At 35.3% G+C, this 18,692-nt stretch overlaps 2 protein-coding genes across 3 annotated transcripts in view; both read left to right on the top strand.

The window, feature by feature from the left end:
• LOC109545859 overlaps positions 1 to 369 on the top strand; it is a 139,621-nt gene extending 139,252 nt beyond the window's left edge. The window contains exon 13 of the mRNA XM_048666789.1: positions 325 to 369. Within this exon, the coding sequence (XP_048522746.1) occupies positions 325 to 369 (45 nt within the window). The remainder of the gene's footprint in view (positions 1 to 324) is intronic.
• Positions 370 to 18,457: 18,088 nt separating this feature from the next.
• The window catches only part of LOC109545393 (calmodulin-binding transcription activator 2), a 70,515-nt gene continuing 70,280 nt past the window's right edge, over positions 18,458 to 18,692 (top strand). For both annotated transcript variants that reach the window (XM_048666346.1, XM_048666347.1), the window contains exon 1: positions 18,458 to 18,544. The gene's annotated coding sequence lies outside the window, so the exon portion shown is untranslated. The remainder of the gene's footprint in view (positions 18,545 to 18,692) is intronic.

Here is an 18,692-nt window from a genome sequence, read left to right on the forward strand (position 1 = left end):
TTTCACGTCCAATTTATGTGAAATGAAGATTTTTGCTTTTCCTGACTTTGAAGCACCACTTTCAGTGTTGAAACTATAAACTTTTGTTAATGACGTCAAAAATATTACATTATAAATCTAAATCAATTTAATACTTAAACAATTCGAAACCTTAAATATATCCATACTAAATAAAATACACTTACACCACTTGCCACAAAAAAAGGCGCTCATGTTTTAACGTCTCGTCAAGTAAAGATTTCAAAATTTGATCAAAATTCTTCACTTCGCTGTTTTGGGTCTTTGGAAAATATGTTACCTCTGAAAAATTGGGTTTATTTATAGGTCGAAGCAACTTTTAGATGCAAACTTGTTGCTCTGGTCCCCTAACTCAAAGAGTTTCAATGTAACAGGCATTTGGTGATTTTCGCATTTTTAGACCGTCGTCGATAGCAAATTAGTCCTGACGTTTCGCTGGGACGCATGCTTGACATCTTCAGAGGTGTGTTCTCTTCGAAGGCGGCAATTTCAATCGATCACTGCCTAAAACGCCAAAATTCCCGACTGTTCAAATCATCGCTGCGAAAGCTTGACTATTTAAAAATTTAAAATCTTTATGTAGTGGATTAACAATATTCACGAAAACGCATAAGTTTCTCTTGGCGTTTTCAATCAAGTTGCAAGATTTTACAAAGTTTAAGTTTCAAATATGTTTTTTAGCTTAATAGATGCCTTATCTAAATTCTACATTATACCACTAATTATCAAACAGCTACACTAACTGCTCGAAACCTGAGAAAAGTTGATATTTAAAAATTGAAAAAAATGGTGGTAATCAATCAAGTTATTTGTTCTGATGATTGCGCGAACTTTGTGGAAAAAGTCTGTAAGCAACTCATAACTTTCTTTGCCTACCGATTTGCGACGATTTTGTCACGTTCAGTTTAGCAAAACCCAGATAAACGTTCTCTGTGTTTTAAAGAAGAGAACTTTGCAAAATCCGCGAAGATTAAGTATTTTAGAATCTTTGTGATTTTCCAATTCTCCGTTAAAGGATAAATTAATTCTAAAAAAAAATATTTTGTTTAATAATCTGTTTTGTTGTTTGTTGTCAGTCTAATGGTTACCATACACTGAATACTTTGTGGCTGAGAGATCTTCCAGAACTTGTTCTGACCCTTTTCTCCATTTCCATCCGGATGAGTGTCACCTACTTTTTTAGTAAATTTCCTATAAAACAATTTAAAAATCGTTAAAAAAATCGCCAACCGCTTAATAAAGGTATGCCTAAAGAAAAGATGAAAACCCAAATCCTACCTTGATGCTTGCCGGAATCCAATTTCCATTCAGAATATCACAAATAAACCCTTCTAGCATTTTTCTTCTAAGCGATCGAAATGAAACATTGAGTCAAACTTCAAGGAAACGATCGTTCGCATCCGACATTGGACAAATCATTGTAAATTCACAAATCTTGTGTTCACCAAAACAAATTTTCTAACCGAAAAGTTTTTTATTCATGTTGATAATCTTTGTTTATGTGTTCCTTTGCCATCTTTAAACGCGAAACTTCAAAATTAAAAAAGGCGTTAAAAGTTTGAGAAAATTGTTGGAGAAACCTTAGTAGCTGTTGAACAGTTTCTATCGATTGCTGGAGCATTATTTGAAATGGAAATGCGAACAAAAGCCCTTTTCTCTACTAAAGTAATTATCTGACAACATCTGAGGCAAAATTAGGTATATCGAAAACAGAACATGTTTTGCATGCGATCCAAAATGATAATGCGACCTGAAAAGGGGTGATTTCCTATACCGATTCAAAATTTCACTATTGCCTCATGTGGGGTTAAACTTTTATCCAAAATCTCAGCTCTGAGCCATAGAAATTAAAAAATGGTGTTTCCTTCGTTTTTCACAGATGATCTGCAAATATTTTCAGAGCAACAACACTATTTTTTTGGTGGAAGAAGGTCTGATTTTCGAAATAACATCACCCTGTACGTTTTCAAATCCTTCAACCTTGGAATGTTTTATTAAAAATCCCCAAACCGCACCCTCTGTATTTTAAAATCCATACGTTTTGCGCAATATTTTTATACGATCAACACAAATCAGATCCTGAGTTTGGCAGAATAAATTAAAATTTAACATAAACTTTTTTATAATTTATTGGTTTCCGACACACACCGATCTTATAAAAATGGTCTTTACTACTCGTCTTTCCTGAGCCACGGAAACTTAAAATATTTTTCTTTCCGATGAAACATGGAATGTTTGAGATCATTAGAACCCGATAGATTCCGAAGCGTGTTGATCTCAGGCATGTCTAGGACCGTTTGTGGACACAGCGTCGTGTGTGTTTTGTATTGTCTGTAAAACTACAAGGTTTATTGAAAATTCCGGGTTCCATTATTCAGCTAATTTAAGCCATAGCGCCTGAAGACGCTTGTTTAAAACAATTCCAAGTGTAACGTAATTTTCAACAAAATATTTCCATGTAAGCACGAAAAAGCCACATTGTCATAATCTCGCTTCCGTTTGCTTCATACACCGTCGAAAATTCATAACTAGCGGTAGCTGAGCGGCTGAACCCGACCAGCAGAAACTGTAAACCGCCCAAAATGGGAATAAAATGGTAAAAGGGCACATTTGCATTACGTAAGTAATCAAACGGATGCTTTGCATTAAATAAGTGGCTAAATGGAAGGGATTTTCGGATCCTCTCAGACAGCCTAATTACGGCGCATATTTCTTTAATGCCGGCTCCTTCCGAAGTTCAACGGTTAAAAGGGCTCTTAGGCTTTCATACCGAAAAAGTAAACTGCGAATTTTCTAGTTTTAAGTAGCTGAGACCCTCAAGAGTCCGCGACTGGGTTAAGAGTCAAGCAAACAGTTGCGATTTGTACTTTTAACATTTTCGGTTTTGCATCATGTCCTAATTTTTATATTCCGACACTGTTTGGACACCAGACCTCATTTGCTGGAATGTTTGTCCCAAACAGAGGAAATTGAAAAACGCTACAAAAATGTCAAAAATACCGTTTAAATTTAGCGCAAATCCCCACAAACATTGACTAAACCCTTACGGGCTCACTTGTTTGCTGATCAAGTAAATTTCAATCAGGCAATAATTAAAAAGCCTTTTCATGTTTCCAAGTCGAACAGCTCGACACGGCATTTACTGGTACACAATGGTTTCAGCAAGCGCTAACATTTTTCCATATTAAATGAGCCGCAAATATGGAAACAGTATTTTTACTCGAGAAGCATTGTTTTCCATTCAGCAACTTGTGGAATATTTTGATTATTTACAACGATCGATTAAAAGCCTTTTTATTTTCAAGTGTGAACTTGCTGGTCATTTAAACAGATGGATTCATTTTTTTTTAAGTTCGAAGAAAGTAATTTATCGATTCTATAGTAGACGGGGTTTGCATAATTTATTGGCTTATGACACACACGTTCTTAGGCATTTTCCAGTTACTAATCGCCTTAAGTGGCATTTGTTTTAACAACAAGAGATCCATTTTTAAAAATTACTGTCGTATGATACACATATTTGTGGAAAGGTTTTCTTTCAATGCAATTTTTTTTTTTGTAAAGGCAAGCTTGTAAAATATATATTTTTGAAGCTTTTGCCAATAATGATTCAATGTTTATGAGTTAAATTTTTACGATGATTTTTTTGCTTTGGTCGGCAGGTTTGATGAATATTTGTCAAGTTGATGCGGAAAACGCTTTGTTTTTGAGACCCTGGATTTTACAGTTTTGTATTTTATTTGATAAATATTTTCCATTTTCAATATTTTCTATAGTTTTTGGGATAGTTTATTGAAATTTTTACATTCGATTTCCGGCGATGATCCACAAGTTTCTGAGGGTTTAAACAACTTGAAAATATACCGGGTGATTTTTTGCGAAGACTTGGGCTTGAGGCACTGTTGTGCTTTCTTGGTCAAAGTTCTTGGTCAAAAGTCAAATAAATCTTTCTGCGAGGAATATGATGTGGCTCAGAACGAAAGAAAGCATACGATGATATAGCCGCGTGTCTTCTGAGTGACTTGGATCTTTAATCGTCTGTTTATCCTGAGCCGTTCGAGAGATATTCACTTTTTTATGACCAGTATGGAATATTTTCTGCTTGAAATTTAGTTTAACTCTTCTTGTACTTGCGAATAAAGTTGCTGGCAGAAACGCTGTCCAAACACCATTTTACTACAAGTTGGTGATAGCTCTGTTTAGTTTGTCACTATCTGTGCTTTGCCAATTAATTTGTGAATTTTTTGTTTGTACGCGTAATAATTTTGTTTGTAGTTTTATTTCATTATGGAGTTTTGTGCGTAACAAAATTTGCCTGCACAGCCAAAAAATTAAACAAAAACAGTATTTTAATAAAATGTTAAAATATATTTTTGGAACTATTTTGAAATTACTAGACAACGCTTACAGTTGTGATCAAAAAGTAAAAGACAAAAAAGTTCCTGAAAGATTAATGGGGTATTTTTTCAAATTGTTTACATTTTGTCAAAACTTGTGGACCATCGCTGTTAATCTGGGGTGAAAATTTGAATCCATCAGTCACAAAAAGTGCAGTTGTTGCAAAAATTCTGAAAAAATATAAAACTTTAACCCCCTGTATCTTGAAAATTTGCAGTTTCCGCGACATCTTTAGATCACAAACTTAACTTAGAATAAGGCGTCCAATGGAAAGCCGGAATAACTGAATTTAATGTGAAAAATAATGAGAAACAGGTTTTCATAATTTATGAGCGTATGACACGCACTGTTCTAAAAATATTTTAAATGTATTCTTAGACTTTTTTGAGCAATTGATGGGGAAGTTTGCACAGAGCAACACCAATTTGAAATTGAACATTCCTGCAATAAATCTCCACTATTTTCACTGTCAAATCCTGAAAACGATTTTAAATCGAGCGTTTTATGAAAATGCAAGAAACCTGCGACTGTTGCCAGCCAAGAGTGAAAGAGCTTGAAAAAGCAGTGAAACCAGTGGATATTTGTTTCTAAGGTCGTATATGCAAGCAATTTATGATAATGTTGAGCCTGATCCGCCCTCATAAATCTCTTTAACGCAAAGTTAGCAGTTTACCATAAATGGCCGCCAGTTGAGTTTTGATATACACTTTGGAAGCTATTCGCATGCATATGACCCATCTCCGTCGTCGGATTATGCATTCAATGCAAATTCAGTGCACAAGCTATATTTAATATCCTTTTTCGAGGGCTGTGCGTTTAATGACTTTGTAAAGATTCCAATTTCTGTCCAGCAAAAATCTTACCCCATTCTAGAACCTTAATTGCTATAATTTGCAGCTGGTATTAATAAGCAAACGTAATATTTGCTTTGGGCGGAATACTGGAATATCCTTGCTTGAAATTGGGCAAACACGTGGCTCTTGTTCAATTTAGAGAAGCTCTAAGGACATTGTCAATATTAAATCTCCTGAGTGAATGATGAGCCCAATTGCCAGGATTGTCTATTTGCGATGAATCTGCATAAAATTTGGTTTTTCATAACTCACTGGAGTATGACGCACATTGCGTTTTAAAGCTTTTAAGTTGCTGCGGCGCATTTTTCTCTTGCATGGGGGCAACAATTCCGCAAGAAGCCGGCTGGCAAAAGGCCTTTGTAGATGCGAAGTTGCGAACTGTCGCGATGGAGCGTATTTGTCAAACGCATATTTCCGATTTCGTCGGCACATCCACAAATTTACGCCACTTTGTCACCCGAAATCGCAGCCGGATGCCGAAATTATAGGACGAAGTCAGAAGAATGTCGCATTCCTGACACGTCAGGAATATTTCTGGAACGTTCAGCAAATCCGAGCCGCTTTTTTTCGTCTAATAGATTCGCCCTTACAGCCGTCGGAGCGCAACATTGTTTTGCCCGGTTTGTCTATGTGGAATTGCGTTAAACTGAGTATGTTTTAAAGGTATTTTTTCTGGAAAATCATGCTTTTGCCAGGAGATTTTGAAGATGGTTTGAAGCGATTGGATAAGTTGATATCTTGATTGACTATGTGGTTTTAAATATGCATGCATTCAAAATTGCATGAGCTTTCGAACCATGATACAGTGTACTTACTTTCGAATTTATTTGTTGACTGAACTGGCTATTTTCATATATTAATTATGTATTTGTTAATTAATTATACTGGAGAGGCATTTAAATATTTTGGCTAAAATACATTGCCCCGGGCGTTTCAAAGTATCGGATATCAGCACATTGTGCTTTTCAGGTTTTATGAAAATTGAGTTTCTTAAAAATGCTTTTTCGCATTTAAATTAGAGAGTCAAAGCCGAGCCCTTGCCGGGGCAGATACAGCAAAAAATTTAATTTTTTTAGTTTTTTTCCTTTGTTTGTTGATGCTGCAAACAAACTCCTCAACCTAATATTAATTATTCTAAAAGAAGCCAGAACACGAGCCAGTTTCGAATCAGTATTGCTTGAATCACTGAAGGTAGTGATGCTGCTCCGAGCAAACCACCTCTGAAGGTGCAAGCCGCTCGTGCGTGCGAAACGTCAGGAAAAAATAGTTTTCCACGGCGACCTAAAAGCCTGGAAAAAATCCTCAGTTTCAATTGCGTCATTTGTCAGTCTCGTTCAATTTTGTGCTCGAAAGTGTCTTGATGTTCTACTAGGTTCTTTTCGTGTGTGTCTTGATCTTCTCGATCTGCTTGTATCGCCTTAAAAACGACTGGACTAGAGAATATAATATCTTGAACAAATTGAGCACGTCTTAATATCGTATAGCACAAACATATTTTTATTATTGTACGTTCGCGCCGTTAACTAGACAAAAGTGAGCATGCCGTAAAAGCGAATGCTGCCGGCGGAAAATAATCAGCCCCAATAGCTATGGCTGTATAAAATAGGCTATAAAATAAAAGTTAACCACGCTGGTCTATAAATACGCTGTGTTTCTTCATGCCTAAGATGGCACTTCCTTATAACGAACCCTGAACGGAAATAGAAAACTTTGTGTTTTTCTTTGCCCTACGTTTCATGATCGCGGCCAGTTTTAGGTTGCGACCAAGTATTGATCTTTTTTCGTTTTTCCCAAGGAAACAGATGCTCTTGATTCGAAAAATGCCGGAAAAAACATGAAATATTCCGCCCATAAGCCAATTGGGTCTTTTAAATCACAACAAGTGCGTCGCGAAAACAATTTAAAATGATTTAGCGGCCTCTCATATGGCATTCCGAGCACGAACCAATGCTTTTAATTGATAAATACTCGTACGTGAGTCTAGGTGCTTTTCTTGACTTTCTTTTCCTATCTTTCCGGTTCCGTCGAAAGTAATTGTTTTCTTAAAGCCGTTCGGCCGAGGAGGAAACGTTGCTTTGTCTCCGCTTAACTAGACTTATTTTATACACGTGATTGTGGGAAAATTGTATTTTCAATTGAAATTGAAGCTTTTTCAACTTTAAACTGACTTTATTTCGATCCCAGGCATGAGTGAAAATGCTCTGAAATCGCAGAAAGGAAATTTATAGAAAATCAATTTCCAACAAGCAGTTGATCAAGTAATGAAAATCACTGCCCTTTCTAATACGTTGGGACAAATCATTCCAATAAAACGTGCCTGTTTACAGCGTTAAACCTGGTCGAATGTTCTCAACGAAAATTTCTCCAATCTCACCTAGAGCAGGCGGAGCTTCGAATGTGTCTGAAACTTTTTCACCATTCAGCGATAAAACTTCGCCAAACAAAAAGTCGCTGAAATATAATTCAGGTGTTTTCAGGTAAACGACTGTTGTTTCCAACTACATTCATGTCAAGTTCAAGCTCGTTTTTTCACTTTATTTTACTGTTTCGTTTGATTCGGTTTTTTTATTGCATTGGCCTTTAATCGGTATTATTTTTATTCGGCCCCAAAGTAGGATTTTTGACAAATTCGTATTCCAAAAAATCAGTTCATGGGTGGATTTCTCGAACAAAAATTACGCATTTTGAAGCATTTTAGTACGCAACACCTTTGGGCCTAAATCAAGCCCCTTAAATTGCTCTTCAAAATAGAAAAAACCTTTTTTGAGAAGAAAACTTCTATTGAAAATACCGCAAAATAATCAACATTTTGGGAGCTTTTCATTCGAAAAACCACCCAAAATAGCCTTTGAATACATGCTTTCAACGTGGTGAATAAATCATTAAATAGCTAATTTTGTCAACAGATATAAACGTTTCGACTAGAAAAATAAAAGACACGGCAAAAATGGCAATTTTCAATCAAAGAATTACCGCGTTTTAAATATACTGGAAAGTATAGTGGGACGAACACCTTGTTTATGTAACCGCCCAGATGCATTAAGCAAAGGCACGAATCGCCTAAAATATGGGTGGAACAAGGCGTAATTATAAACGTGAGTAAGAGATGCGAACAATAAAAAAACACCAAAGGTTTAAAAGAATTTACAAAGTAAACCAAACGAATGAATGAATATTGCCGATAATAATCGAAGCCTCGCCTACAAAAACATTCAGTAAATAAATCCAGTTCTAAACGATCCGAAGATATTCGGGTTTAGTTCCAGACTAATTTTAGTTAGTTTCACGAAATTTTAGTTTCAGAAGCATTCAAAATAGATTTAAAAACAGACATTAACTGACTGGCCGATGTCGTAGCCCAATCATTTGCATACTTGTGTGTCTTTTATGTAGTATTCTTGATTTATTTCGCTTTTCTCTTCAATTTTCTGCCCTGTCTGGGACCATTTTGTCGATCAGTACAGTGGAACCCTTTGAAGACCCGGAGGAAATCTGTATAAATTCTTTGAAAGTTCCTGTTAATAATTGTGAAAAGCTGATCGAGTCGACAGGAAATTTATGGAAAATTTGTGTTATCAACATGCTGAAACAGTATGGGGACCTGGGCGAGGCGACATACAATAAAATCCTTTATCTTAACCTAAATATATATATGGTGTTATAAATTTGAATTGCAAAACTGTAATTAACTGCAAAATAAATTTCAGGCCGCGTATGCATATTCATTTCAGAAATTCAGCACAAATGAGAAAATGCCTTAAATATCGATTTGTGAATTTTGTTGTGACTCAGGATTAATTGCAGGTATGCACGTTGGCCGGTGGTTGTGATAAAAATAATTTCAGAATTAAATCAGGGGGTATTTTTACACTACCGTGACATTTTTTGCAGAAAATCGGATTTTTTAAATGGTTTTGTTTAATTTTTTTCGCGTTGCGTTGCCGTTTTTTCTAACACTATAATTTAGCTAATGAACAACAATGTCTGGTTGTAGCTGTTTGTTCGCTTAAACTATTATAATTAGGCTAAAATGCCTCAAGAAACTAGGCCACAACAAAACATTTTTCACGGCCTTCCAAATTGATCCCCAGCCTATCAATGTCGCTCTAAAACCATGAAAGAAAACCTCATTATTTTAAATACTAAACCTTTCGTCATTTATCAACGTGAAAGCGAATTATTCCATAATATTTTCATCACATTTTGATTTTACATTCTAAACTAATATATCATTGGATAAAATTCTCGTATGAATACAAAAGTAAGCCGTTCCATATCATTTGTCACTTTCGATAGACAAGCGAAACACTTGCTGTGACACGTTTATCCAATTTGTAACAGTTGCCTTTTTTAAATTAGCTCAAATTGTACGGCTAGAAAATAATATATGCACTTTTTAAATGCTCTGGCTATTCATGCCGAACATATAGGGCGATTCATACAAAATAGGAAACATTATTTGTTTCTCCATGCTGTTAGAAGTTGAGGACTTTGAAGACTTTCAGGACTTTTCAGGACAGTCATCTATTTTTTCTACAAGCGCTTTGTCGCGATTTCAATTTCTTTTGCCATTTTAATGTGTGTATGTTTCTTTCTCCCAGTGTCTTAAAAATGCAATTAGATCGTTTTTAGAGCAATTTTTCGGTTGGATTAAACGTGTGTCTTAAAATGTATGTTAAGGTCGAAAATGTAGATATGCGACCTTTTTCTGGTAGGCTGCACACTACAATCTGCGGGATTTCCATGCTAAAGAGCATGGGGGAAAATACGGCGTAATTTGAAAATTTCTGAGGAATCCGAATGGGGACAATCTAATCGAATTCTACAGAACTGGAAGTCGGGGCGTCGACGTTGCCCCAGGGAGAATCTTTAGATACTTTTTAGACCATTTTGGGGCAGTTTCTGGTCTATAACTTTATGGGCAAAGTTACTGTCTTACGATTGTTTCCAGTTTCTATCCGTTGCGCTAGATTCTTATCAGCTTCAACTCAATTGTGAAACAATTTGTTCATTTTCTTCAGATTATTAAGAGAGCAGCATACATAAACAGAGCGAAACCAGAAGAGACAATAACTACGACAAAATACAGTCGAGCCAGTTAATAACGTTAAAAATAATATAGATATTTCCTCTGCTTGTTATATTTTCGGGCTTCGTGCTGGAATCAATTTGTCTTTAGCTTATCTGCCCCTGTTTTTGATGATTATATCTGTAATGATATTCTGCTGCATGTTTGTCAGTTTTTTAATAGTTTTCGTCTCATTGATCAGGTCCATGTTATTGTTTTTGCTGTCTGTTTGCTTGCGTAAATCCAATATCTTCTTTTTCGTTTTTCATTTTTAATTCCACACTTATCAAAGTCCAACACTTAAAAATTCACCAGTTTTAAACCGTTTTTGTGAATTTATGGCTTTTTTATGTTTTACTTGTTTGTGTCGCGCTTGTAATGCTTAATTCTCTGTTTATTTCGTGATCTAGAAAAATTTTTGGTGAAAAAAAACTAGATTATATTTATGTAAATATTTTCGGGCAAAACCTCAACCTTCTCAAATTTCACTTTTTCGGTGAGATTACAGTTGTGTCACTTTTTAGGTCAGTTTCAGACAGTTTTTGCTTTTGATTTCGCGCTTTTTTCGCAGATTCGATCGCATTTTGATGTTTGCATCTTTCGCTTTTCCGAAGTTTGTAAAAACTCAAGACCGGTTTTAGAGCCATTTTGCGATTGAAATGTTGAAGCAGTTTTGTTTTCAATCGTCGTTTTAAAAGCAATTTTAATTCCGCGCTTGTTTCGCGGTTTCAATTTTTTTGCATTTTTGATGTTTCAATCCGTCTGTTTTCCGAAGTTTGCAAAAATGCAATTAAGAGCGTTTTTAGAGCTATTTTTTTCGTTAAATTAAATGTGTGTGTAAAATGTATATTATTGTCGAAAGTACGAATACGAGGAGAAGAAAGGCACAAAAGCCTAATCGAATTCTTGCCATTTTGATATTTTAATTTTTCTTTTTTCCGTAGCTTCTAAAAATGCAGTTAAATGCGCTTTTAGAGCCGATTTTCGGTTAGATTAAATGTGTGTCTAAAATGTATGTTAATGCGATAAAACATATACGAAGATAAAAAAAGGCATTAAAGTATAATCGAATTCTACTGGACTCGGCATTTTAAGTACTTTTTAGGTCAGATCATTTTCATTTTAACTCGTAATTCTTTTTGCCCAAAACGTGTGCTTCATGTCTTCAAAAAAACATATCAAAATATCATTTTGGAAAAATATAATGTATAACCAAAAGACTAAGTAATAAGGGAGAAAATTCAGTTATTCAAGAACATTTCTGTTTGACATTGATTTGAAACTCCAATTTTGCCAAATTTAATGAGTTCTTGCCGAATATTTCAGCGACTGAAAACCGTAGTCCCTGTTATCCAAAGGTCTTTGTAACTTGAGGCCCTTCGATAAATACAAAGTTTTTTCCGTTGTCAGTAATCAAACGTTAGAAACCGATTTCGCCAGCGAAATAAACTTCGAAAACACATCAGCGCTTTGTTCTTGGACGAACATTTCCATCCTTGAAACAATAACAAAGCAGCACCCTTCTGATACTTTCAATCGGTAGGTTGTGAAAAAAACCTTTCTTCTCGTTTTAAAATATCCCGAATTAGAGCAAAGCAATATTCCTTTGTGTGCACGGAACAACGGTGTTTTCATCATCAATTCGATCCACAAAAGACCTAACGACCCGAGGTCAAATATAAAGAACGGCAGAGGGATTAAAAGTTGTAAATGAAAGTAATTCGAAGATAATTGGATCATTTTTCGGATGCCGGCCTGGACTTTTCTTCTTAGTCGTCCCAATAAATAAAAAGCGCTTTATGTTCGATTTTATCGCAAAATATTCTCAGTGATAAGTTTTGCTAACGGAAAATCCACTCGAACGAGTCAACGATAAAACGCTTTTTTGTAGTAGACGAATATGGAAGGAAATCAAAACTTCACTCGGAGAAGAAACAAGAGGCTTGATTCCACATTTATTTAAATTTCATAAACCCCATTAAAGTCCAGATTTCCGCAACACAATTTATTTACACAGATGGCTTGTTTTGACCCTTTGGGGTCCGTTTTGGTCGGGGGAATTAGTTGGCCCACAATTTCAACTGCCCAAAATTCGAATATACAGGGCTTTCGTTTCAAAGCAAACCAACAAAATCTCTTTAAAACTGAAGAATTTCTATGACTTTTAAAGAGAGTAAACTTCTCTAAAAGGAAAGTGGGATGCATGATTCAATATTTAACAGAGAAAACGTTTCATGTTGCGATAGAAATGTTAGTCGACGAAATTTTTGGTAATTTGTGGACTTTACGGTTTTCACTTGTTTCATCAATTGTTGAATAAAGACATACATTTTCAACATTTCGTAAAAGAATTTAACGGGTCAGAAATCGGTAAATTATCAGGTATTTCTGCTTAGCATGGATATTTTTTTTGAAGGCAATAGTGAGGCAACACACTTTCGCCATTGCAAATTATTTTCTCTTTAATATGAGGTGTCCCTTGTGAGCAGTTGCATTTAAAATTTAAAAATTCGGGCATTGCAGTTCCCCGGTTATCGCATTTTTATAGCTTTTTTATAACAAAGATATATTTTTATAGGGGCAAATGAATACGTTTTTATGTCAGCGCTTCCAAATTATGCAAATGGCAAACTTGCCATATGTAAATCGGCGTTCATTAATCATCCACTTTTACGAGATTAGGCAAAATTAATATTTCTGCATTTTAATTTCCATAAATCACCATCCAGATTATCAACAAATTCGAACTTCAAGGTTGGCCTTATCGGGGCCGTTTACATAGACAAGCCGAAGAGAAATTTAATTAATTTCTTATTTAACTTGCCTGCCTTTCCGATAGCTTATCGTTGGGCTTAACCGGATTTAGAAATGCGAATTGTTCAGCAGTGAATTATGCAAGTACGCATCATAAATATTTAGTTCTTATATGAGAAATTGCGAAAGCATTAACTAATTACGCAACTTTTAGCCTGATTTGAGTTCATCAAGGTTTAGCCTTTGGAACTAAGGTCAAACGGACACGACAATTCGCAGTTGAAAAGGGCGATTTGAATAATGAAAGAGACTCGTCCTTGCAGCATTTAACAGCGATTTGATTAATCGCTGATTTGTTTATCGCATTAATAAACCGATGAAGCTTAAATACAGTGTCAACATTCTGAGCCTACTTTGCATCGAAGGAAGTCATCAATAATAAACGACTTTGGAAGTTCGAGTCAAAAGGCCAAACTCGACGGGAAAAGTTCGCCGGAAAGTTTGTGGTAATTTTTCGGAGCCGATCGCTGATAGATTAAAATGTCCCGTTTAAAGGGGATGGAACAGATTTTTTCGGGATTTACATTTTGGCTTCATCATTGAGCAGAGTGAAACTCATTAATTACAATTGCCGGCACTGTTTGGGATGCTCAAAAATTTCTATCTTATCCGAGGCCTAAAAATAGCCAAATTTCCACTGTAAACTCAATCAAATTTGTGTTTGTTTTAATTAGTACCCTTATTTTTCTCAGTGATTTATCGCATCACGCAATTGTAGAAGGACCGAAAAATGAATCATTTCGGTTTTATTATTGTAAAACGCGTCGCACGCAAAAGTGTCAGCGGCGCCATGTAATGGTATTTTTTTACTAGAAAAAACATGAAACCGACTGTTTGCTTATTTTAGGTAATTAGCGAGGCGTGCTGGCATAAATAATTACTTTTTGCTTATCGTTTCGTCTTCTTTTTCCAGCTGTGTCGTTTCAATTGTCCAACTTTTTCCATTGATTAACATCTGCCAAATGAACGCTTGATTGAAAAACTTTCTCAAAATTTGCTCACTTTGGATGCGGAATTTGTTTTTTTGCGCTTGAGCACTGAATGGGTTTATTATGAATCATTATTAAGATGGGCGAAAGACCTTTAAGTCTAGAGAAGTCTACTCTGAATAAAATCAGGCAATAGATGAAAATTCGGCTAATAGAATAAATGGGGTGTTCAACAAATCACTTGGTTAAGTTTGTCTGTACTCGGCATTTTAAGTACCTACTTTTTAGGTCCGTTTCAGACAGTTTTTGTTTTCAATCGACATTTCTAATTCCGCGCCTTTCTCGCTGATTTTTTTTTTGCATTTTTACCCTTTCTAAGGTTTGAAAGTTTCTATTTTCGGTATTTTGTACAAATGCAATTAAGAGCGTTTTATAGACAATTTTCGGTTAAATTAAATGTGTGTCTAAAATCTGTTAATGTTGAAAATGCAGATACGAGGATAAAAAAGCACTAAAATCTAATCGAATTTTACTGGACACGGCATTTTAAGTACTTTTTAGATCAAATTAGTTTCAAACAGTTTTTGTTTTTAATCGTGTTTTTAATTCCGGGTTTTTATCGCGATTTAATTTTTTGCCATTTTCATGTTCGCATCTTTCTTTTTTCCGTTCTTTGTAAAAATGCATTTAAGAGCGTTTATAGAGACAATTTTCCGTTAGATTAAATTTGTGTCTAAAATGTATGTTAATGTCGAAAATCCACATACGAAGATAAAAAAGGCACAAAAATCTAATCGAATTCTACTGGCCACGGTATTTTAAGTACTGTTTGGGTCAGATTCAGACAGTTTTTGTTTTTAATCGTCGTTTTAAAGGCGTTTTGAATTCCGCGTTTTCTTCGCGGTTTTAATTTTTTGCTATTTTGATGTTTGAATCTTTCTTTTTTCCGTATCTTGTAAAAATGTATTTAAGACCGTTTTTAGAGACAATTTTCGGTTAGATTAAATATGTGTCTAAAATATATGTTAGTGTCAAAAATGTAGATACAAGTATAAAAGAGGCACTGAAATCTAATCTACTTGACTCGGCATGTTAAGTACTTTTTCGCTCATTTTCAGACAGTTTTTGTTTTTGTTTTCAATCGTCGTTTTTCCATTCCGCGCTTTTTTCGCGGTTTAATTTTTTTCCCCATTTTGATGCTTGAAGCTTTCGCTTTTCCGTAGTTTGTAAAAACGCAATTGCGAGCGTTTCAGAGCCAATTTTCTGGAATTCTACTGGATTCAACACTTTAAGTACCTACTTTTAGGTCAATTTTAGACAATTTTTGTTTTAGCTCGTCATTCTTTTTGACCAAAATGTGTGCTTCAGCTATTCAAAAAAGAATAAATGGAAAATAAATAATTCCGATAAAAGAATAAATAAAAAAAAATCCTTTTGTGTTCATTTATTCAATAAAAAAATAAAGTTGTTGCCAATGTTTTCTAATTTTTTCAAATTGTTACCAAAAGTTACGTTTAAAAAGTTGTTCTGTATAACCTATTGAAATGTTGAAGCAAGCAAACAAGCAAACCCTTAAACACATTAGAAGAAAAGTTCAATTCCGTTCTTTTTTACTCAGTTCTTCATTTGATTCATCACCAACTCGGAATGTTAATGTTGAAAATAAAGTGATAACGATTTTGTCTAGTTTTTCGTCAGCTTTAATTGATTTTTGAGTGCTAAAACATTCGCCTTTTGGATTTTTCTTTATAAAACTTAGCAGAAGCAAATGATGACTTTTTCTCAGCAGAAAAACTCATCCGAATGAAGAAACGACAACAGTCGATTTACAAACGTTCGAAGCAATTTGAAAGCGCATTGAATGATCTGAAAAATGGGCTCTAAATTGTAAACATTTGCAGACAAACAAAGGAAATGTGAAAAAAGTAAATAACCTTTTTTATTTTACTTTGAATAGTCATATTTTTCTCTTGTTGATTAGTTTTGTTCAATATTGTTGCAAAAACAAAGAAGTCTGATGAAGGCGGAAATGCTGTATTTTTTATTAAATACAATTTCCTTTTGAGTTTCAATTTAAATGCAGTAAAATCCTGGAATTTTAGCGATATTTTCTAACTTTCAAGTCTAAACTTGACTGAAGTTTCTGTTTGGGCGTTTTCTCTGAAGGCGGGGTGTTTGCTAGTTAGTGAAAAATAATGAACAAACATATTTTTGGTTTTAACTGAAAATTGTCAAACAATTAAGTGTTAATATTTTTGCGTGTTTTTTATGTAAAAGAAGTCAATCGTGTTAAGAAAATTATGTTGCTTCTTACCCATTTGATCCATAAATTTCGGTTAAAATTGCCTGGATTTGACACTATCCAGTGTCTTCAAATGGTAGCAAATGAAAAAATCAAATGGAGCCAAGTCGGGGCAATGGTGCGTCCAGTTCATCTGAACTTAGCAAAATCCTAGTGAAGAAAAATTGCAATAAAACGCTTTGATTTGTTTTTCTATGCCAACTCCTTGTGCCAGACCTTTTGCATGAACATTTTGGTCCAGTCTTTCATATTGAAGTTGCAATTTTTTATTTGTGCACTATTGTTTTTTTACTCGTTTAAACTCGTTGTCCATTTCGGGAAACTTGGACAGGATGTTTTTGTGCTGGTTCTAGTGGCGGGCATTAAGTCGCAATCACGATGCGCCGCAATTCATAAACTATTCGAAGCCCGTGAAGAGAATCAGCAAGAATGCCTTCCTTCCTTGCAAGTGCCGAAATTTCGCCGTCCAAAAACCGTTAAACTTGCTTACTGACCGAATTAAAGTTTTTGTCTCCCGGCCAGATTATGTGCAAACTCACAATAAATCTAGCGGCGTCAAAGTTTGTATTCACACACAAAAGTAAAGATAAGGAGCGACCGTGGCAGCTCTATACCAAGAAAAGCACAAAAACAGGGGTAAATATATTTTGTTTGTGCAGACGGGGAGACATTGATAGCGAGACAAGGGTTGAGCTAAAGATATATGGAGTTGGACCGCCAAAGAGGGTAGTATTAATCACTGGCACTGAGAACGACTAATTAAAGACTTTTCCAGGACTTTGGAGTTTAACTACCTTAATGCCGTCTTACAGAGCTCCACTAAATGAGATCCAGTTAACTTAATTGAATATTATTAGCGCTCGGAATGTCTACGTTGAATTTCCGCACATCTACGATATGCCAGCAATCGCTGCTTTTGCATAGAAAACAACCAAAACAACGAAAAACTTTCCTTCAAATGTTTCATTCATACACTTGACTATATGGGGGGTTGTTCAAATGTGACTTGACTAAATTCATCACGTTTTCATTCAGTTGAGAAAAAATGTTCCGGGCAGCTTACAAGGCGCGCATTTTTTTCAGTTTTCTTCCAAACTCTTTTGTTGGGCGAAAACGGGACAACTAGAAGTTGTAAAATGTATGGGGGACTTTTTTACTAATAACACATAAAAATGTTAATATAAATAATAACACTGAAGATAAATTGACGATGGACCACTTGGAAATTGGACCCGATATTTTCCCATCAACATTGCCATTTCCACATCGAATTTGCGCCTCTCACCTCAGACCGAAACAAAGAAGTAAACGATCCTGACATTAATAGTGACCTATTCAAGCCGCAAAAAATGGGACTTTCTTGCAGGAAAAGGCGAATCGTCCTGTGCACAGGAATTAAAAATGTCGCCGCCCTAATTTATACATAGACTAATAACGCATGGCAGCTTTTTCACTTGTAAAATGTCAATCAAATGCCGTATCTGCTAATTTGCCCTATAAATAGTAAACAGTAAAGTGCTGCTCGCTGTCGGTTTGCCGGTGTTTATTTTTAAAAAGTTTTCCGACTTTCTGACCCGAGCATAATGCCGCTGCAGGCAGGAGAGTTTGCTCTGATCCAATATGTAAAACGCTTAAAAACTCCTGCAAATAATAATTAACCCAAGTGGGAATTATCCGTTTTAATTAAGTAAGGTGCCAATTTTCAGCCCAAGAGAAATCGCAGTAGCAGAAAGTACCAGCATTAAATTAAAACTAAATGCATCGCAATTTTTAATTTAATTTTTAAACTGTATGATGGTGAAATAAAGTAACGACATCGAGTAATTAAAAGCGCAGCTGGTCATCTTTTTTCCGTGACTTGTTGTCCATTTTGCATGTGTTGGCCGGCTTTTTTCCATGATTGTGTTCCAGATTTTGTTTCCATGCCAGTCTGAAGAACTTTCATGCAGCGAACTCTAAAAATTTCAGTTGGTTCAGTATGTTTTGCAATTTTTTTACAATATTCGACCCCAGTGGTCTCTGTGCATCGCCAACAATGAATTCGGCCCTTTAAAGTCCAGGAATAAATAACTCATGCTCTTTCTGGTTTTCAGGAAATCGCCGCCATCCTTATCAGCTTTGATCGGCACGCGGAGTGGCAGAGCAAAGAGGTCAAGATCAGGTCTGTATTTGGAATTAAGCCGAGTTTCCTATCTGGTTGACTTCTAGAAATGCTGGTTTAGTTGCCTGGATATTTGTTTTGATTATTTGCTTGTATGGAAAGTACATACAAAGTGTTGAGTTTTCTGCTACCTTTGTAAATGCAGAAT

This window comes from Dendroctonus ponderosae, unplaced genomic scaffold (genome assembly GCF_020466585.1).
Source record: "Dendroctonus ponderosae isolate FM_Combo_2020 unplaced genomic scaffold, Dpon_F_20191213v2 Dpon_F_20191213_5, whole genome shotgun sequence".
In the NCBI taxonomy this organism is placed as follows: Eukaryota; Metazoa; Arthropoda; class Insecta; order Coleoptera; family Curculionidae; genus Dendroctonus; species Dendroctonus ponderosae.